Source organism: Podarcis bocagei (assembly GCF_964188305.1).
Source record: "Podarcis bocagei genome assembly, chromosome: 2".
In the NCBI taxonomy this organism is placed as follows: domain Eukaryota; kingdom Metazoa; phylum Chordata; class Lepidosauria; order Squamata; family Lacertidae; genus Podarcis; species Podarcis bocagei.
Window position 1 is genome coordinate 114,801,562 of NC_138126.1, and position 18,023 is coordinate 114,819,584.

Below are 18,023 nucleotides of genomic sequence, written 5' to 3' on the forward strand. Positions count from 1 at the left end.
GAGTTATGTGACCACCCCGAGCCAAGGAGATAAGTAACTATACAATCTTTAGAAGACATCTGAAGGCAGCCCTGTATAGGGAAGGTTTTTTTAAAAAAAATGTTTAATGTTTGATTATGTTTTTATATATGTTGGAAGCTGCCCAGAGAAGCTGCGACAACACACTCAGATAGGTGGGGATATAAATAATAAAACTATTATTAGTATTATGGAATAAGACATCCTAATTTTATCAGAGAAATATTGGAGGGTATGGAATTGCTGTCAACATGAAAACAACAGGAATTCTAAGCCTATAGGTCACTTCTGAAGGCACGAAAGTACTCTATAAAGATGTTCAGCCACACACATCCTTATGCAGATGATCCACAGGGTCCCTTCCAACTCTACGATTCTATGAGTGTACCAGGCTGACAAAACTAGAGAGGCTGATTATTCCCATTTTACTGACACAGAATTGAGGCAGGTACAGGATTTGAACCGAAACTTTCAGGGCAGAATGCGTCAATAAGGAGGCAAATGCCGCTCCTTCCTCCCTAACCACTGAGAGATCCTCTAAATCAGGCATAGGCAAACTCAGCCCTCCAGATGTTTTGGGACTACAACTCCCATGATCCCTAGCTAAGAGGACCAGTGGTCAGGGATGATGGGAGTTGTAGTCTCTGGAGCGCCGAGTTTGCCTATGCCTGCTCTAAATCAATCGCGAGAATCTCTGCTTCGCAATGCCTGGAGGCTATCCCAAAGGGATGCCCGGTTGGAATATCACGAGTTAATAAACCGACACTAATCAAATGAAGGCCGCTGTCACCACTGGGGAAAGGATGGCTAGAAAAAGAAAGAGAGCAGGAAATCAGAGGCCAGAGTGTGAGCTTGTGGGCTAAGATGCCTCCCCACCCTGAGCCCAGATATGGCAATGGATAAGGAAAAGAGTGATTACTTGACACTTCACCTATGGCAAGAGAAAGGAAGGGATGTCACACATTTATTTTATCATGCACAGGATTAAACCATTAATTGCTTTTTAATATACACTCCAGCAGCCTATGCAGTGGTACCTCGGGTTAAGAACTTACAGTGGTGCCTCGCAAAACGAAAATAATTCGTTCCGCGAGTCTTTTCGTCTTGCAATGTTTTTCGTCTTGCGAAGCACGGTCCATCGCAACTGCGCCTCTTCAAGCGGCTTTAAAAAAAAGCGCAAGATGTTTTCATCTTGCGAAGCAAGCCCATAGGGAAATTCGTCTAGCGAAGCAACGCAAAACTGAAAAACCCTTTCGTCTAGCGAGTTTTTTGTCTTGCGAGGCATTCGTCTTGCGGGGCACCACTGTAATTCGTTCTGGCAATCCATTCTTAACCTGAAACTGTTCTTAACCTGAGGTACCACTTTAGCTAATGGGGCCTCCCACTGCCGCCATGCCGCCGCTGTGCGGTTTCTGTTCTCATCCTGAAGCAAAGTTCTTAACTTGAGGTACTATTTCTGGGTTAGCGGACTCTGTAACTTGAAGCGTCTGCAACTTGAGGTACCACTGTATATGAAAATGCATGCAACAGCCTATTCCACAAGAAGCTAATCCTGGTTTGCTTTCTTAGATGCCACTTTATAACTTCTGACGCTATACCACTGAGCAACAGCATCTTGTTTGTTCCTCAGTGCTTATTATTTTTTCGACTAGGCTAAAATACTTCTTATCTGGCAGTGGCAAGCAACACAAGTGACAACAGTGGCCTCTGGTGGCACTGGTGCCAAACAGCACACACAAACCACATCTGAAGCTAGTTCACAGCTAAAGCTCCGAACTGCCTATAAATTGTAGGATTGATTTGGAGGGGGTGGGACTTGGGTCTTAAATTTGAGAAAAACGTAAACAAGCATAAACAGGTTTCTTTAGATTGGCACGCTTTCAAAAGGAGGAGTTAAAAATTTGACAGCCGTGCGTATTCTCTCTCTGTGCTATAATCACTGTATTTTTCGCTCTATAAGGCGCACCCGATCATAAGATGCACCTAGTTTTTAGAGGAAGAAAACAAAAAAAAGGCAGCAAAAGTCGCAGACACGTTCGCTCGGCGCGGCTCTTTAAAGATAGAGTGGCTCTTGCTGACTTTTCCGGGAGGTGGGAGACTGACGGGCTGCCCTCCGTCCCTTCTCCTACCTCACTGAGAAGCCAGAGCAAGTTGCGCAGCTATCGCTGAAGCCAGCAGAGCAAGAGTGATAGCTGCGCTGTGGCTCTTGTTCTGCTGGCTTTCCAGCGAAGCAGGATGAGAGACGGAAGGGGCTCCGTAAGGACTCCCTTCCGCTCTCCTCCCAGTTCGCTGGGAAGCTAGCAGAACAAGAGGCGCTGCGCAACCATCCCTCTTGCTGTTCTGGCTTCAGTGATAGCTGCACAGCCTGCATTCACTCCATAAGATACACACACATTTCCCCTTACTTTTTAGGAAAAGTGTGTCTTATGGAGCGAAAAATACGGTAAATGAACTTCAAAGGAAAAGGGATAAAGGGACCCCTGACTGTTAAGTCCAGTCGCAGACGACTCTAGGGTTGCGGCACTCATCTCACTTTACTGGCCGAGGGAGCCGGCGTTTTGTCCGCAGACAGCTTTCCAGGTCCAGGTGAACCAAAGCAGCGCATGGAAATGCCATTTACCTTCCTGCTACAGTGGTACCTATTTATCTACTTGCACTTTGACGTGCTTTCAAACTGCTAGGTTGGCAGGAGCTGGGACCAAGCTACGGGAGCTCACCCAGTCGTGGGGATTCGAACCGCCGATCTTCTGATCGGCAAGCCCTAGGCTCATGCACATCAAACAAAGCATTTAAGGTAATTAAAGGCACCAACCACCTTCTAATGAAGGTCAAAAGGTTATACGCAAATGCCACAGAGCTTTTTCTGCTATACAATCTCACCAAAAAAGAAGCCTAACAGAGGTCCCAACACAAGCTTTCCATGCTGCTAAGTTCAATAAAGAGAAAGGGGAGAAGGGAGAGAGACTTGTAACAGGAGGCCATTGAGAGCCTTCATTATTTCCAGTGCTGTGCTCTTCTTGTTGTGTTTTGTGGCCCATTTTCCAGACTGGGCTAAAATTAAAAGCAAGTCAACTTTGAACCTCTATGTGACCTTTTTATTTTACTCGAGGCGTATATGAATCTAGCCGCGCTGGGGTTCACACTTCACTGCTTGTAACGCAGCATGAAGATAAAGAGAGAGATGATATTTCAGGGGACAGGGATGAAAACAATATGCCCGGCAGGGCATGTTCTCTATTTACACACAAGGGGGACTTGGCTAGACTGGTAAAGAAAAAGCGATTTATATGCGTTGTGTGTACGATATAACATTGTGCCACCAGGTGGCGATGTGGAGTCCCGTTTTCCCCTACCTGTTTTCCCTGTTTAAATTGACAACACTTTAAACCGAAACGCTCCTTTGAGGTCTCTAGATCCAGCCAGGGCTTGAGGGAGCGCAAAAAAGCATCTGTAAATTCTCTCTATCAATGCTTGTATTAGAATTATGAAAAGCCATAGCTTTTTCTTTTTTCTTTAATTCCTTCTTAGATATCTCCCATTAGTTTCAACGGTAGCAATTAAGTGAAAACACAACGCACGGTAACTAAATAGGACTGAACGTGCTTTTATTAGCAGGGGGTAACAAATAAGGCAATAACACCATTTTAGGAGACTGGAAACCGGAGTGCAGTTTCAAAGATTTAGGGAATTAATCTGGTGCTGGTAAGACTTAATTGGAGCATCCTGTTCCATTGTGGGCATAAAAAATTCAGGAAGGATGATGGAAACTTGGGAAAGGTTTAGAGAGGAGCTACGAAAATGACGAAGGGCAGTTTTTTAAGAGCTAAAAGGAATGGTGCATTTCAGCCAGAGAAAGAATGGTTAAGAAGGGTGACTATGTTGCTATTTTACAAGTATTTATAAGATCACACAACTGAGGAGTGGGCATACAGTGGTGCCTCGCAAGACGAACGCCTCGCAAAACGAAAAACTTGCAAGACGAAAGAGTTTTCCGTTTTTGAGTCGTTCCGCAAGACAAATTTCCCTATGGGCTTGCTTCGCAAGAAGAAAGCCCATAGGGAAATCTCCGGGGACCTCTTTTAAAATGCTGGTGGTCGGGAGCAAAGACTTTCGCCCACCGCCGGCCTTCAGAAGAGGTCCTGGACCTCTTCTGAAGGCCGGCGGGGGGGCAAAAGTCTTTGCTCCCCCCCCCGCCTGCCTTCCCGGGACAGCGGAGACTTCTCCGCTGTCCCGGGCGATCTTAAAATGCTGGCGGGCGGCAGCGAAGCCTTCGCTGCCGCCCGCCAGCATTTTAAAATCGCCCCGGGACAGCGGAGGCTTCGCTGCCGCCCGCCAGCATTTTAAAATCGCCCCGGGACAGCGGGGGCTTTTAAAATGCTGGCGGTCGGAAGCAAAGCGCTCCTGTCCCCGGAGCTTGCGGGGCGGGAGGTGGGGAGAAGGGCTTTTCTTCCCACCGCCAGCCTTCAGAACAGCCTTCTGAAGGCTGGCGGTGGGAAGAAAAGCCCTTGTCGTCCCCCCCAGCCTTCAGAAGAGGTCGGGGGACAGACTGTCCCCGGACCTGGTCTGAAGGCGGTTTCCATAGGAACGCATTGATTGATTTTCAACGCATTCCTATGGGAAACCGTGCTTCGCAAGACGAAAAACTCGCAAGAAGAAAAAACTTGTGGAACAATTAATTTCGTCTTGCGAGGCACCACTGTAATTGCTTACTTTATCCATTGCCTATAGGACAGACAAGGACATCTGCTGTAGACATAAGGAAATACTTTAAGTGAAAGAGGTTCTGCAGAGGAACAGGCTGCCCAAGTACCGTAATGAGTTAATTTTCATCCCTAAAATTTTATATATATATATATATATATATATATATATATATATATATATACACACACACACACACACACACACACACACACACACGGGAACAGGTAGACCTATCAGGGATGTTTATGGTGCAGAACTGCCTTCCTTGGCATTAAGATGGCCATGTTTCCTATTTTACAAAGGGCATTCCTCTACAGTGGTGCCTTGGTTCTCAAACTTAATCCGTTCCGGAAGTCTGTTCCAAAACCAAAGCGTTCCAAAACCAAAGCACACTTTCCCATAGAAAGTAACGCAAAATGGATTAATCCAACCCCTAAAACAGCTGGAAGAGACTCTTGAGAGTCCCATGGACTGCAAGAAGATCCAACCTCTCCATTCTGAAGGAAATCAGCCCTGAGTGCTCACTGGAAGGACAGATCCTGAAGCTCATGAGAAGAGAAGACTCCCTGGAAAAGACCCTGATGTTGGAAAAGATGGAGGGCACAAGGAGAAGGGGACGACAGAGGACGAGATGGCTGGATAGTGCTCTCAAAGCTAATAGCATGAATCTGACCAAACTGCGGGAGGCAGTGGAAGACAGGAGTGCCTGGCGTGCTCTGGTCCATGGGGTCATGAAGAGTCGGACACGACTAAACGACTAAACAACAACAACAGCATGAGGACATGTGTCCTTCCAGATATTGCTGGACTCCCATTAGCTCAAGCAATCCTGGTCAGGGCATCGGTCCAGGAACATCAGGAGAACCACAGATTCATCATCTAGTGGGCATTTACATGGGTGAACACGCCAGAACTTCTGCATCATCACCATTCCAAAACCAAAGCATTCCAAAACCAAAGCGTGCCTTCCCATAGAAAGTAACACAAAATGGATTAATCCAACCCCTAAAACAGAAATTTAACATGAATTTTACCATCTAACGAAACCAGTGCTCCATAAAATGAAAGCAATAAACAATGTACTGCAGTCATACAATCAATCAATCAGTAGCTGAACAAAAACAAAAATGCAGACCTCAGTGCAACACTCAAAATTGAAGTGTGGCACTCAAATCGGAGCACGTTCGGCTTCCGAAAAAAGTTTGAAAACTGGAACACTTATTTCCGAGTTTGCAGTGTTCGGGTTCCAAGTTGTTTGAGTACCAAGGCGTTTGAGAACCAAGCTACCACTGTATTTAAAGGATTGCCTTTCTCAAGTCTGGTTTAATGACAAATAAACATAAGGAAGGGAACAGCAGAGAAGTCTGGAGTTGATTTTGAAAAGCGCCACAATACAATAAATAAGATCCGATTTTGAAATGCTCTTACAACACCTGAGCAGATACTAAGTAATACCCCCAGCTCGAAAAAGGGGGAAAGGAGCGAAGAGATGTCCCTCACTTCATCTACCTTATGACAATCACCTCCAGGAATAACTTCCAGAATATGCACCAAGGGCCCTTCATTCCTGTTGATGCCTCCTACAACGTTCAAGCCAAGGCCTGTTCCCTTGGAAACAGTGATGATCTGAAACACGCTGTCACTAAACAAGAAGAGAAAACAAAGTTAGCTTTCAAAGGTCAGTGGCTGGAACACCAGGATCAGCCTGAAGCAGACATCTCCTTTTGTTTTCTCCTAAGGATGCTATGGCATCAAGGTTGCTCCAAGATGCTTACATCTTAATTGGGGGAGCTGCCTTCGGTGTAAAAGATGCAGCTACAGGTGGCTGTTTGTGTAACCAGAGGTTGAATCAAGCACTGCTGTGAAGACGGGAACCTTCGGAGCAGAGCTTTATGTAATCCTGCTCTCATAAAAGACAAATCTGCTTCAATGGGCCCAGAAGGAATCCCTATACAATCTGCCTTTGATAACAAAGCAGTCAAAGGAAGATACCTTGGCAGGGTGGATAAAAATCAATGATTTTTTAAAAAATAATTTTAAAAATTGATATTTTTTCATTTAATTAGATTTTATTTAAATTGGATTTTTTAAAAATTTAAATTAGATTTTTAAAATAAAATGCTTTTGGAGGAACAATCTTTCTAAAGATAGTTTTAAGTTACATTATAGCCCAAAGGCTATCAGGAAATAAGGATCTGTTTTAAGTTTTTCATGTGTGCTAAAACTCAGTCTAAGCTGTTGGTTTTTTTTAAAAAAAAGTGTACCGTATTTTTCGCCCTATAGGACGCACCGGCCCATAGGATGCACCTAGATTTGGGGGGGGGGGAATAAAGGAAAAAAATATATATTTCCCCCTCCCCCAGGCGCGGGGCCCCCAGAACAGGACCCAGAGCGATGCCGAAGCCTTCTAACCAAGCCTTCTAACCAAGTCGGGGGACAGCGGGAAAGGTGCGCTGCGCGTCCCCGCTGTCCCCCGAGCTTGTGGGTCTGGCGGTGGGACTCTCCTGAAGCCTGGAGAGTGAGAGGGGTCAGTGCGCACCGACCCCTCTCGCTCTCCAGGCTTCAGTGAAAGCCTGCATTCGCCCCATAGGACGCACACACATTTCCCCTTCATTTTTGGAGGAGAAAAAGTGCGTCTTATAGGGCGAAAAATACGGTAACCACATCAGTGAACAAATATGGATACATATGCTATAATGTTATTGTTTCAATTAAATAAATTGTTTAAATTGTTATTAAGGAGGTGATTATTTTTCTCCTTCCAATAAGCTAGCAAGGGCTGATGGGAATTGGAGTCCACAGCACCTGGAGCACACAAACATGGCAGAAGGCTGCGGCAGGTATTCACATTTACAGAAAAAACCACCAGTGCTAGACCAGACAGGGCGAAACGGATGCCCACGCCTGATGAATTCCACAGCCAACTGGTTTTCCGAGCAGATTTGCAGAGAAACAGAACATGAAATAAATGAATGCGTCAGAATTCATACAAGTTCTGCTTTGATTGCTTCCATTCGCTTTTGGCAGCTCAGGGTGGGTAAGACGGCTTCTGGAACGCTAACACTGTCACGCTTTCAATAGGTATTTCCCACAAATTCTGGGAGCAGGGGGGCGGAGAAACAATCTGCAAATGATTTCAAAGATTACTTTGGGGTGGCTTGAAGAGAAGTTGCTGTCAGGGGCTTTCCGTGGTGGTTTGCAATGATGTCGCTTGGATACAGCAGCTGTGGGGTTAGTGACCTCGAAGACGATCCCAAAGAGAGGCTGTCAGCAGGTTTACCTTAGAAGGAGAGAGAAAGGCAAAAGGACATACAGTGGTACCTTGGATCTCAAACGCCTTGGTTCTCAAATGCTCAAATGTGGTTGTTGGCTTTTGTTTCCAGGGTGCCTGCACCAGTCAGAAGCTGCGCCTTGGTTTTCGAACATTTCGGAAGTCAAACGGACTTCCGGAACGGATTAAGTTTGGCACTTTTGTTTTTACTTTTTATTTTGTGTTTTTGAGGCTTTTTCGGTTAATTTGTTTTTGTGACTGTGCAGAACCCTGTTCAGCTACTGACTGATTGATTGTGTGACTGCAGAAACGGATAAAAGCCCCCTATCCAAACAATGACCATCATCGGTGAAGGTAAGAACAAAAATTTAATTTAATTTTTATCATCTACAATACTCTCTTACAGTGGTACCTCTAGTTACAGACTTGATCCGTTCCGGGGTGCTCTTCGCACCCCGAAAAGTCTTCAACTAGAGTGCCACTTCTGCGCATGCGCACGGTGCGAAAGAGCAATTCTACACACGCACAAGATGCACAGAACACTTCTGCGCATGCGCAAGACATGCAGAGTGCTTCTGTGCATGCGCGCGGGATGAAACCCGGAAGTGTACACTTCCAGGTTTGCCGTGTTCGTATCCTGAAAAAATGCAACTAGAGACTGATGTAACAAGAGGTATGCCGGTATTTGTTTTATAGTGCAGTACATTATTATTGCTTTCATTCTATGGATCAATTGTCTCATTAGATACAGTGGTGCCCCGCAAGACGAATGCCTCGCAAGACGGAAAACTCACTAGACGAAAGAGTTTTCCGTTTTGGAGGTGCTTCGCAAAACGAATTTCCTATGGGCTTGCTTCGCAAGACGACAATGTCTTGAGAGTTCCTGCTGGTTTCCCCCCCCCCTTTTCTAAGCCGCTAAGCTGCTTATCAGCTGATCCGATCAGCAGATAAGCCGCTAAAAGCCACTAAAAGCCGCTAATAGCGCTAATCCGCCAATGGGCTTGCTTCGCAAGACGAAAAAACTGCTAGACGAAGAGAATCACAGAACGGATTCTTTTCGTCTTGCGAGGCACCACTGTAGTAAAATTCATGTTAAATTCCTGTTTTAGGGGTTGTTTTTAAAAGTCTGGAACGGATTAATCCGTTTTGCATTACTTTCTATGGGAAAGCACACCTTGGTTTTGGAACGCTTTGGTTTTGGAACAGACTTCCGTAACGGATTAAGTTTCAGAACCAAGGTACCACTGTATATCCTCAGTTACCTTCTGGAAACCTCGAATCTGCAATTTGCAACACAGGTGATCAAAACTGATGAAAGAGGAGCCATACAAGTTTCTTGGGGCCGGACTAGTACTGAGCAGTTGGCTTGCTGGTCTTTGCCTCCATTTGCTGTTCATAAGGCTAATACAAGGTGTGACCAGAAAGTTCGGTGAATGGTCAGAGAAATTGGACAGTGAGAAATATTCGAACATATATACATTACAGGCCTTCAAAGTAGGCCCCCTCTGGGACAATACACCGTTGACAACATTCATAGAACTGTTGTAAACCTCTGGAGAAGTCCTCTTTTCGTACTGCATTCAGTTCCCTCGTCACAGCAGCTTGGACGTGTGAAATGTTGGGAAATCTGTGCCCTTTCAGTGCAGATTTCAGTTTTGGAAAAAGAAAGAAATCTGGTGGGTCCAGATCGGGAGAATATGGAGGGTGGGACAACTCAGTAACCTCAGTAACCATTTCACGTGGAATATGCAATTCTTCCGCCATCAATCTGACGGGCAAACACCAATCCCACATCAATAACTCATGAACTCTGTCGATGTTTGCCGCCGTTCTGCTCATTGACGGCCTGCCAGACTAAGGGTCATCTTCGATGGCTTGCCACCCTTCTCGGAAACGCTCAAACCACTCATACGCTGTTACGGCTTTATCTCCGTACACAACAGTGCGCATTTTGTGGGTTTCTGATGCTGATTGCATGTCTGAATATTTCTCGCTGTCAGATTTCTGTGACCATTCGCTGAACATTCCAGTCACACCTTGTATTTAGTGGCAATTGCCTTGTATAGTAACTACTCATGCACCTCAGAGTGTTCCCAAATTACAGTGGTACCTCAGGTTACATACACTTCAGGTTACATACGCTTCAGGTTACAGACTCCGCTAACCCAGAAATAGTGCTTCAGGTTAAGAACTTTGCTTCAGGATGAGAACAGAAATTGTGCTCCGGCGGCGCAGCAGCAGCAGGCCCCATTAGCTAAAGTGGCGCTTCAGGTTAAGAACAGTTTCAGTTAAGAACGGACCTCCAGAACGAATTAAGTACTTAACCCGAGGTACCACTGTACAAGCAAGGGACTTTATGCTGTTACAAACCAATGAGGACCAAGACACTGCTTTGCAATGTGTGAAATGAGCTCCTAGGGGGCATTGCCACACTTCTCTCTTGCTCAACTGATTTTCAAGGAAGGATCGATTGAACAGAGGTGTCCTTTCTGTCCATCAAACATCAAGCCACACGTAAAATCTGGGTTAAGGGTCTACCGTCCAATTCATGCAAGCATTCCTACCAACCTGAAATATTAATGGAGGCCACCAGGCCACCAAACATATTCTACGCTGCACAAAGAAAATATATATAACCAGCAGCTCACCAGCTAGGAGTTGTGTCGGGGAATTCCTCACAGAGTCTGTGTTGCTATGCGAGCTGAACTTCTCCATCAGGTTCAGAAATTCTACCCTGGGAACAAAGAGGATGAAGAGATGTTTTATATATCAATGTCACTTCTGAACGTCTCGTTCCAAGGCTTTTCCTTTTCAAGGAAATGGCACCGAGGATTGCATCCAACAAAGTTGTTGCGTTTCGAGGTCCCCAAGCCACCCCCCAATAATTCACACATCACACATCAATTTTGGTTTGGGGTTTTGGCACGGTTTTGGCCACAACTTTATTTAAATACACACAAGTGAGTGGTTGCTTAGGCATTGGTTCCGACTATCTGTCCTTGCCCAGGGACAGAACTTACTTCCAGATTCCAGCGGAAGCCAGTGAGGGAAACAATTTGGGGGAGAAAATGAAGCTGAGCCTCAGTCCCTCACTTCTCACCCTCATGCTCCTGCTGGCTTGCACGGCCCAAGTCCGATGCCAGGGACAAAAAGAATGGCAAGCCCCTGGATTCCTTTAATGGAATTCCCTTTCCACACCAACATTGGAGGGGTAGGCACTTACCCCTCCACCAACCAATTTGAACCAATGCCTAACCGCCAACCTTACAAGTTGTGACGATTTGCTATGCAGTAGGCAAAAACCAAATGGCACCAGCCAATCCGCCAAATGGACAAAATTCCTACCAGGCCCCTGCCTCAAAGCAGACGACCCCATGACAGGCATAGCAAGGTCAAGCGAACAACCCCCCCAATACAGGGAGGGTGGGCGGGTGATCCGGTGCAAGCAGCCAAGAGGACGCCCAAAGTTGGGCGACCAATATTTAAAACCTCTGACCACTCCTTCAAAATTGGCAACAAGCAATTCTCCCCAGTGACCCGATCAACCAATTCACTGCCTGGGTCACTCCGCAAATCTGCCCAGCAACACTGGGGTGGCTTGTATCTCCCACCGCAACACGTGCTCTCTGCTAGGGAGAACACGTATAGCACGACAACGGCTTGTGCAACAGGACTTCCTCTCCCACTTCTCGCACCCCCTCTAAATCAGTTTCCATTGTTCAGGCAGAAGTCCTGGGACAACTTGGTTGCATACAACCCTTACCAAACGTTGGACGAAAACTTTGCTTTCATTCAGGCTCTAACATGGCAGGGAATTCCTGCAGCAGTGCTTGACTTAGTCCCACTCCAAAAGGAGAATGCTGGAAGAAAAATTCTCAGACGGCAGAGCATAAAACTCTTAATCACAGAGCCCCATGCTGGGCAAAGGTTTCCTCCATTGCAGGGAACAGAATTAGTGACTCTCGTGGTCCCTTCCAACTCTACAATTCTACTAGAAATATATTTAAAAAATAAAAAAAATTGTCCAGTAGCACCTTAGAGACCAACTAAGTTTGTTCTGGGTATGAGCTTTCATGTGCATGCACACTTCTTCAGATACACATCCACAAGAAAGCTCATACCAAGAACAAACTTAGTTGGTTTCTAAAGTGCTACTGGACAATTTTTTAATTTATTTTATATATTTCTACTGTGTCAGACCAACGCGGCTACGTACCTGAATCTACGATTCTTTAAATTCAAGAACAAATGATACAAGAATCAATGGCCCCAGTTCAAGCTGGAGTTCAATTTCAAATATGGTTAAGATGCACCACTTGCAAAGTACAACTGAGCACATTATTATTATTATTATTATTATTATTATTATTATTATTATTATTATTATACTGCCCTATACCCAGAGGTCTCAGGGCAGTTCATAGAATAAAATCAAAATATAAAACCATAAAATGTATAATAAAAACAAAAACAACCCATAACCCTCCCACCCCCACAAAACACATTTTAAAAGGGCATAGGATCCTCACAACATTTAAAGTAAGACAATAAACAAACCCAGAGAAGAGCTACTCACTGGAAAGACTATGATATCAGTAATGTTTGCACATCCTTGTATGAACTCAAACAAGAAGGAAAAAATATAATCTACAGATAGAGCTGCAATGTCAGATACCCCTCAAATCCGAAAATCATGAGCATAGCCTGGAGCTCATCTTACATGGAGTTTAAAGGATATGTATTGCAAGGGTTTTGCAATTAAAACAAAACACTGCACTTTGATAGGGACATCAATAAGGGGAAAATGATGTACGTAAGGGGGGAAAACACCAAGACAGGCTGGGCTTTTTAATGTGACCCTCTGGGCCTAGTTCCAATTGGGAGCACATCTGTATAACAGGAACGTTTTTCTTTTGCAAACAGGCTTGGATTCCACCCACTAGGATGGACCGGGGGGAGGGGGGTTCAGTCAGGACATGGCCCACAAGTCAAATCCAGTCCCTCACACCTGTCTTACACAATCTTTCCTAAATGCCTACTTCTTTGGGAACTGGCAGTCTTGACTGGGAAGCCACTACCATTAAGTCTCTGTCCTGTCCATGCACCTGACTTTCATGAGTATAAAACATGGGTCAGCAAACTAAGGTCCGTGGTCTGGATCAGCCCCAATTGCCCTCTGGATCCGGCCTGCAGATGGTCCTGGAATCGCTGCTTGGATTGGCTTGATTGTTCGGGCTGCGCCATTTTTTTTGCAAAAAAAAATTGGGCACCATTTCCCCCCCTCCCTCCACGGCGGCACCTCCTCCCTCCTGGCTTCTCCCCACCCTACAGAGGAAGGGAGCTGGGCTTTGATTGGTGCCAGCCAACCCAAAGCCTCGCCGCATGCATGCTGAGGCGTGGCCCAGACTCGCCACCCGCCCACTGGCCTCTCCCGTCCTTGGTGGCACTATGGGTGTTATGTACTGAAGTTCTCACCCTGGGCCAGCAGGGGAATACTGTAGATAGTTATGCAAATGAAGGATCGAAAGTGACGTTCAGTGATTGGCTAGTTACAGAATATGGCTACTGTTGCATTCTAGTGGAGCTCTATATAAGCAGGCAGACTGAGCTCCTCAGTTCAGTTCTGTTCCAGCTTACAAATAAAGAGCTGCTTTGGAAGAATCGCTGTGTCGTCTGATATGTTCGCCCACAACTTAACAGTGGGCATCATGACGGGTGCTTCGGCTGGAGCTTGGCGTGCCTGCCGGCCCCGCGCCTGGTGCCCAGGAAAACTGGCCCGGAAAGGAGAGGCGCCGCCACCACCGCCAGCTCCCAACCGCAGGCAGAGCGGCGGAGGAGGTAGGAAAGCAGGGGGAGGGGAGGGGGTGGGGGAGAGAGGGGAAGAGAGAGAAGCCCCCCCACCGTGTGCGCACACGTGGCACAGTCCGGTCCACCACAAGGTCTGAGGGGCAGTGAACCAGCCCCCTCCTTAAAAAGTTTGCTGACCCCTGGTATAAAAGGAAACTGAGCAGAACTCAGGGAGGGCAAGAGAGTGGAGGCCTCCAAGACATGCTGTACCTAGGTCATATAAAGCTTTGCAGGTGTGGATTAAAGGCAGGGCCAGCCCTACCATCAGACGGACTGAGGCGGATGGCTCAGGGGGCTGGGGCTGGAGAACATCAGCAAGATATGGGTGGAAAGAGCTATGTCTGCTATAGATCCTGTCCAGCACCTCCCAGAGCTAGCTAGATGCCTTCAGGTGTAGTACAGTGGTGCCTCGCAAGACGAAAAGAATCTGTGATTCTCTTCGTCTAGCGGTTTTTTCGTCTTGCGAAGCAAGCCCATTGACGGATTAGCGCTATTAGCGCTATTAGAGGCTTATCTGCTGATCAGATCAGCTGATAAGCGGCTTAGCGGCTTAGAAAAGGGGGGGAGGGGAAAAAACCAGCAGGAACTCACAATACATTGTCGTCTTGCGAAGCAAGCCCATAGAAAATTTGTTTTGCAAAGCACCTCCAAAACGGAAAACTCTTTCGTCTAGCAAGTTTTCCGTCTTGCGAGGCATTCGTCTTGCAGGGCACCACTGTACATAGAGAAGGACCAGTGTTAGAAACTCAAGATATATAAACTAGGTGCGAAATGGCTCCTTAAACCAGGGTTACAGTCACCAAAATGAAATGCCTAATTGCCATTTGGGGGCTAGACGGCTCGAAAGCCGCATTTGACAATACAACTTCTTGGTTCCTGAAATTCATTCTGACTGTGCAGATAAAATATTAAGGATAGAATTCTACAGGATGTGTTGCTAGCGGGTGAAAACAGTCACGATCCAAGGATTCCCCAGGCTTGCACCTCCAGGTGGTGGATACATCAGGCGCCATGCTGTTGCCCAGGCATCTTCACTTGGTCACAAGTGACCGATAGTAAAGGTAAAGGGACCCCTGACCATTAGGTCCAGTCGTGGCCAACTCTGGGGTTGCGGCGCTCATCTTGCTTTATTGGCCGAGGGAGCCGGCGTACAGCTTCCGGGTCATGTGGCCAGCATGACTAAGCCGCTTCTGGTGAACCAGGGCAGCACACAGAAACGCTGTTTACCTTCCCGCCGGAGCGGTACCTATTTATCTACTTGCACTTTGAGGTGCTTTCGAACTGCTAGGTTGGCAGGAGCTGGGACCAAGGAACGGGAGTTCGCCCCGTTGCGGGGATTCGAACCGCCAACCTTCTGATCGGCAAGTCCTAGGCTCTGTGGTTTAACCCACAATGCCACCCGCATCCCTTAAGTGGCCGATAGCCAGGATCAAAATGCCCCTGGCGCCTGGCTAATTTCAAAGGCTGTGGAGGATGTCCCATCGCCAGAGCTGAAGAAAAGGTTCTACTGCCAACCCGAACAGCTTTTGTACATAGAATTGAAGTGGGGGGTGGGTGGAATCTTGTATTTCAACTAAGGCAGCACAATGTGTTAGGCTGGCCTTGATGAAAAGGTACTGGAAATCACAGAACAGCCTCGCTACTGCAAGAGAAAGAAAAAAATTCCCCACTGCTATTTATACCACAGTGACAGCAAGCATACAACAAGGAGTTTAATTCTGTCTACCGGAATGATCAAACTGCTTGTGGATTTTAATTATTCAAGAAGGATAGAGAAAACTAGGTCAGCATTCCTTGGCTGAAAGGGGATTAAGAAAACACCTCAAATCTGTACAATAGGAAGAGACAGGACAAGGAGACAGAGAAAGCCGTATGTATGCAGCTGGCAATTGCACAGTGAAAAGATGTACAGTGGTACCTCGGGTTAAGAACTTACCGTATTTTTCGCTCTATAAGACACACCAGACCACAAGACGCACCTAGTTTTTGGAGGAGGAAAACAAGAAAAAAAATATTCTGAATCTAAGAAGCCAGAACAGCAAGAGAGATCGCTGCGCAGTGAAAGCAGCAATCCCTCTTGCTGTTCTGGCTTCTGGGATAGCTGTGCAGCCTGCATTCGCTCCATAAGACGCACACACATTTCCCCTTACTTTTTAGGAGGGAAAAAGTGAGTCTTATAGAGCAAAAAACACGGTAATTCGTTCCGGAGGTCTGTTCTTAACCTGAAACTGTTCTTAACCTGAAGCACCACTTTAGCTAATGGGGCCTCCTGCTGCCACCGCGCTGCTGCTGCACGATTTCTTTTCTCATCCTGAAGCAAAGTTCTTAACCCAAGGTACTATTTCTGGGTTAGCCGAGTCTGTAACCTGAAGCGTATGTAACCCGAGGTACCACTGTACGGACAATGCTAGGTCAAAAATTGAGGGAAATTAACAGAGCTTCCTTTGGACACAGATGGCTGCCACCAATTCCTAGTGCCTTGTGTGAATCTGGAGACAAAAGGAGCTGAGATACTTGTCTGCATTAGCAGAAGTGTAATGCTGATAAAAGAAGGGGAGGAAATCAAACCTGAGATACCACCGTATCTAATGCAATAAAAGGGGTAAAGGGACCCCTGACTGTTAAGTCCAGTTGTGGACAACTCTGGGGTTGAGGCGCTCCCTTGCCAAGGGGGATGGCGTTTGTCCGCAGACAGCTTCTGAGTCATGTGACCAGCATGACTAAGCTTCTTCTGGCGAACCAGAGCAGCGCACAGAAACACCGTTTACCTTCCCGCCAGAGCGGTACCTATTTATCAACTTGCACTTTGACGTGCTTTCAAACTCCTAGGTTGGCAGGAGCAGCGACCGAACAACAGGAGCTCACCCCGTTGCAGGGATTCAAACCGCCGACCTTCTGATAGGCAAGCCCTAGGCTCTGTGGTTTAGACCACAGCGCCACTCGCGTCCTACTATCTGATGCAATACAACACTACAATTCACAAATGAGAAAGACAGCAGCTAATTATCCACTTTTCTGGAAAAGATAATAAACTGATGAGCTTGTCACACTTCTACTTCTCTTTTGATTTCAATGGGTGAGGGGAGAGATTTTATTATTACAGCAGGAACAAATTCAGTTTGCTTTCTTTAAGCACCCACCCCTCCCGGCAATAAGCTGTTTCAGAAAAGTTCTTCTGAAAAAACAACAACAAATGGCTTTTGCTGTAAGCCATTCTCTGATAGCTAAACGGTGATGGAAAGGCCAAGGCAATGTCTATGGCCATTTTGCTCCCTTATAGGCTTGAATGGTTTTTTAAAAAATGTTTTCTTACTTTCTTCTTCTTCAGCTCTGGCAATGAGTAAAGACACGCGGCTGGTTGCTGATGCTGTTTGCAATTATGTCAACAGCTCTGTGGGGCTAAACAGAAAATATAGGGGTTAAAATATACAGATTTTCTCCATTAAGCTGCTGCAAGGACACTGCTATTATGCAACAGGAAATTGTCTCTATGAGCTGAAAGGCAAAGCATACCTAGCAATGAATAGATTTAATATGACTCTCACAGTAAGACCACAATCCTAAGAATCCTTGCTGGAAGCATGCCCAACCGAAAATCCTGTAATTTTCAGATTAAAGGTGTCAGGTTTTAGCTTTAAAAAGTGGAATATGTAATTAATTAATTAGCACGGCACTTCAATAACATGCTAACATTAGGGAGCCAATGTGGATGTTTAAACTCTGAAGACATGGGTTTGAGTCTGCAAAATGGGAACAACATAGAAATGCACATCACAGGGTTATTGAGAGGGAAAATTTATCATGTGGTTCAAACTGCTGCCATTATGATCCATGTTTACAGTTAAATGTCTAAAGTCAACCTCTCATTAGCTACAACAATTAAGTCTTCGCCATTGACTTCTAAAATCAAGTCTCCAATAAGCAATCAACGTTAAGAAAGAAAGAGGCCAATAATGAATGGCAATTTGATTGTACGAGTTAGCAGGTACAGTGGTGCATCGCAAGACGAAATTAATCCGTTCCGTGAGTCTCTTCGTCTTGCGGTTTTTTCGTCTTGCGAAGCACGGCTATTAGCGGCTTAGCGGCTATTAACGGCTTAGCGGCTTTAAGAAAAAGGAAACAAACTCGCAAGAACTCGCAAGACATTTCATCTTGCGAAGCAAGCCCACAGGGAAATTCGTCA

The 18,023-nt window shown here is 46.0% G+C and overlaps 1 protein-coding gene across 3 annotated transcripts in view; it reads right to left on the reverse strand.

Moving 5' to 3' along the window:
- STXBP4 (syntaxin binding protein 4) overlaps window positions 1-18,023 on the reverse strand; it is a 153,395-nt gene that overhangs the window by 130,578 nt on the left and 4,794 nt on the right. For 2 of the 3 annotated variants that reach the window (XM_081181377.1, XM_081181376.1), the window contains exons 2-4: window positions 10,642-10,727; window positions 7,870-8,002; window positions 6,232-6,364 (exon numbers count right to left, since the gene is read on the reverse strand). In XM_081181377.1, the coding sequence (XP_081037503.1) occupies window positions 6,232-6,364; window positions 7,870-8,002; window positions 10,642-10,708 (333 nt within the window). In that variant the 5' untranslated portion in view covers window positions 10,709-10,727. Of the gene's footprint in view, window positions 1-6,231; window positions 6,365-7,869; window positions 8,003-10,641; window positions 10,728-18,023 lie in introns of those variants that run through there. The other variant, XM_081181378.1, reaches the window with a different exon arrangement.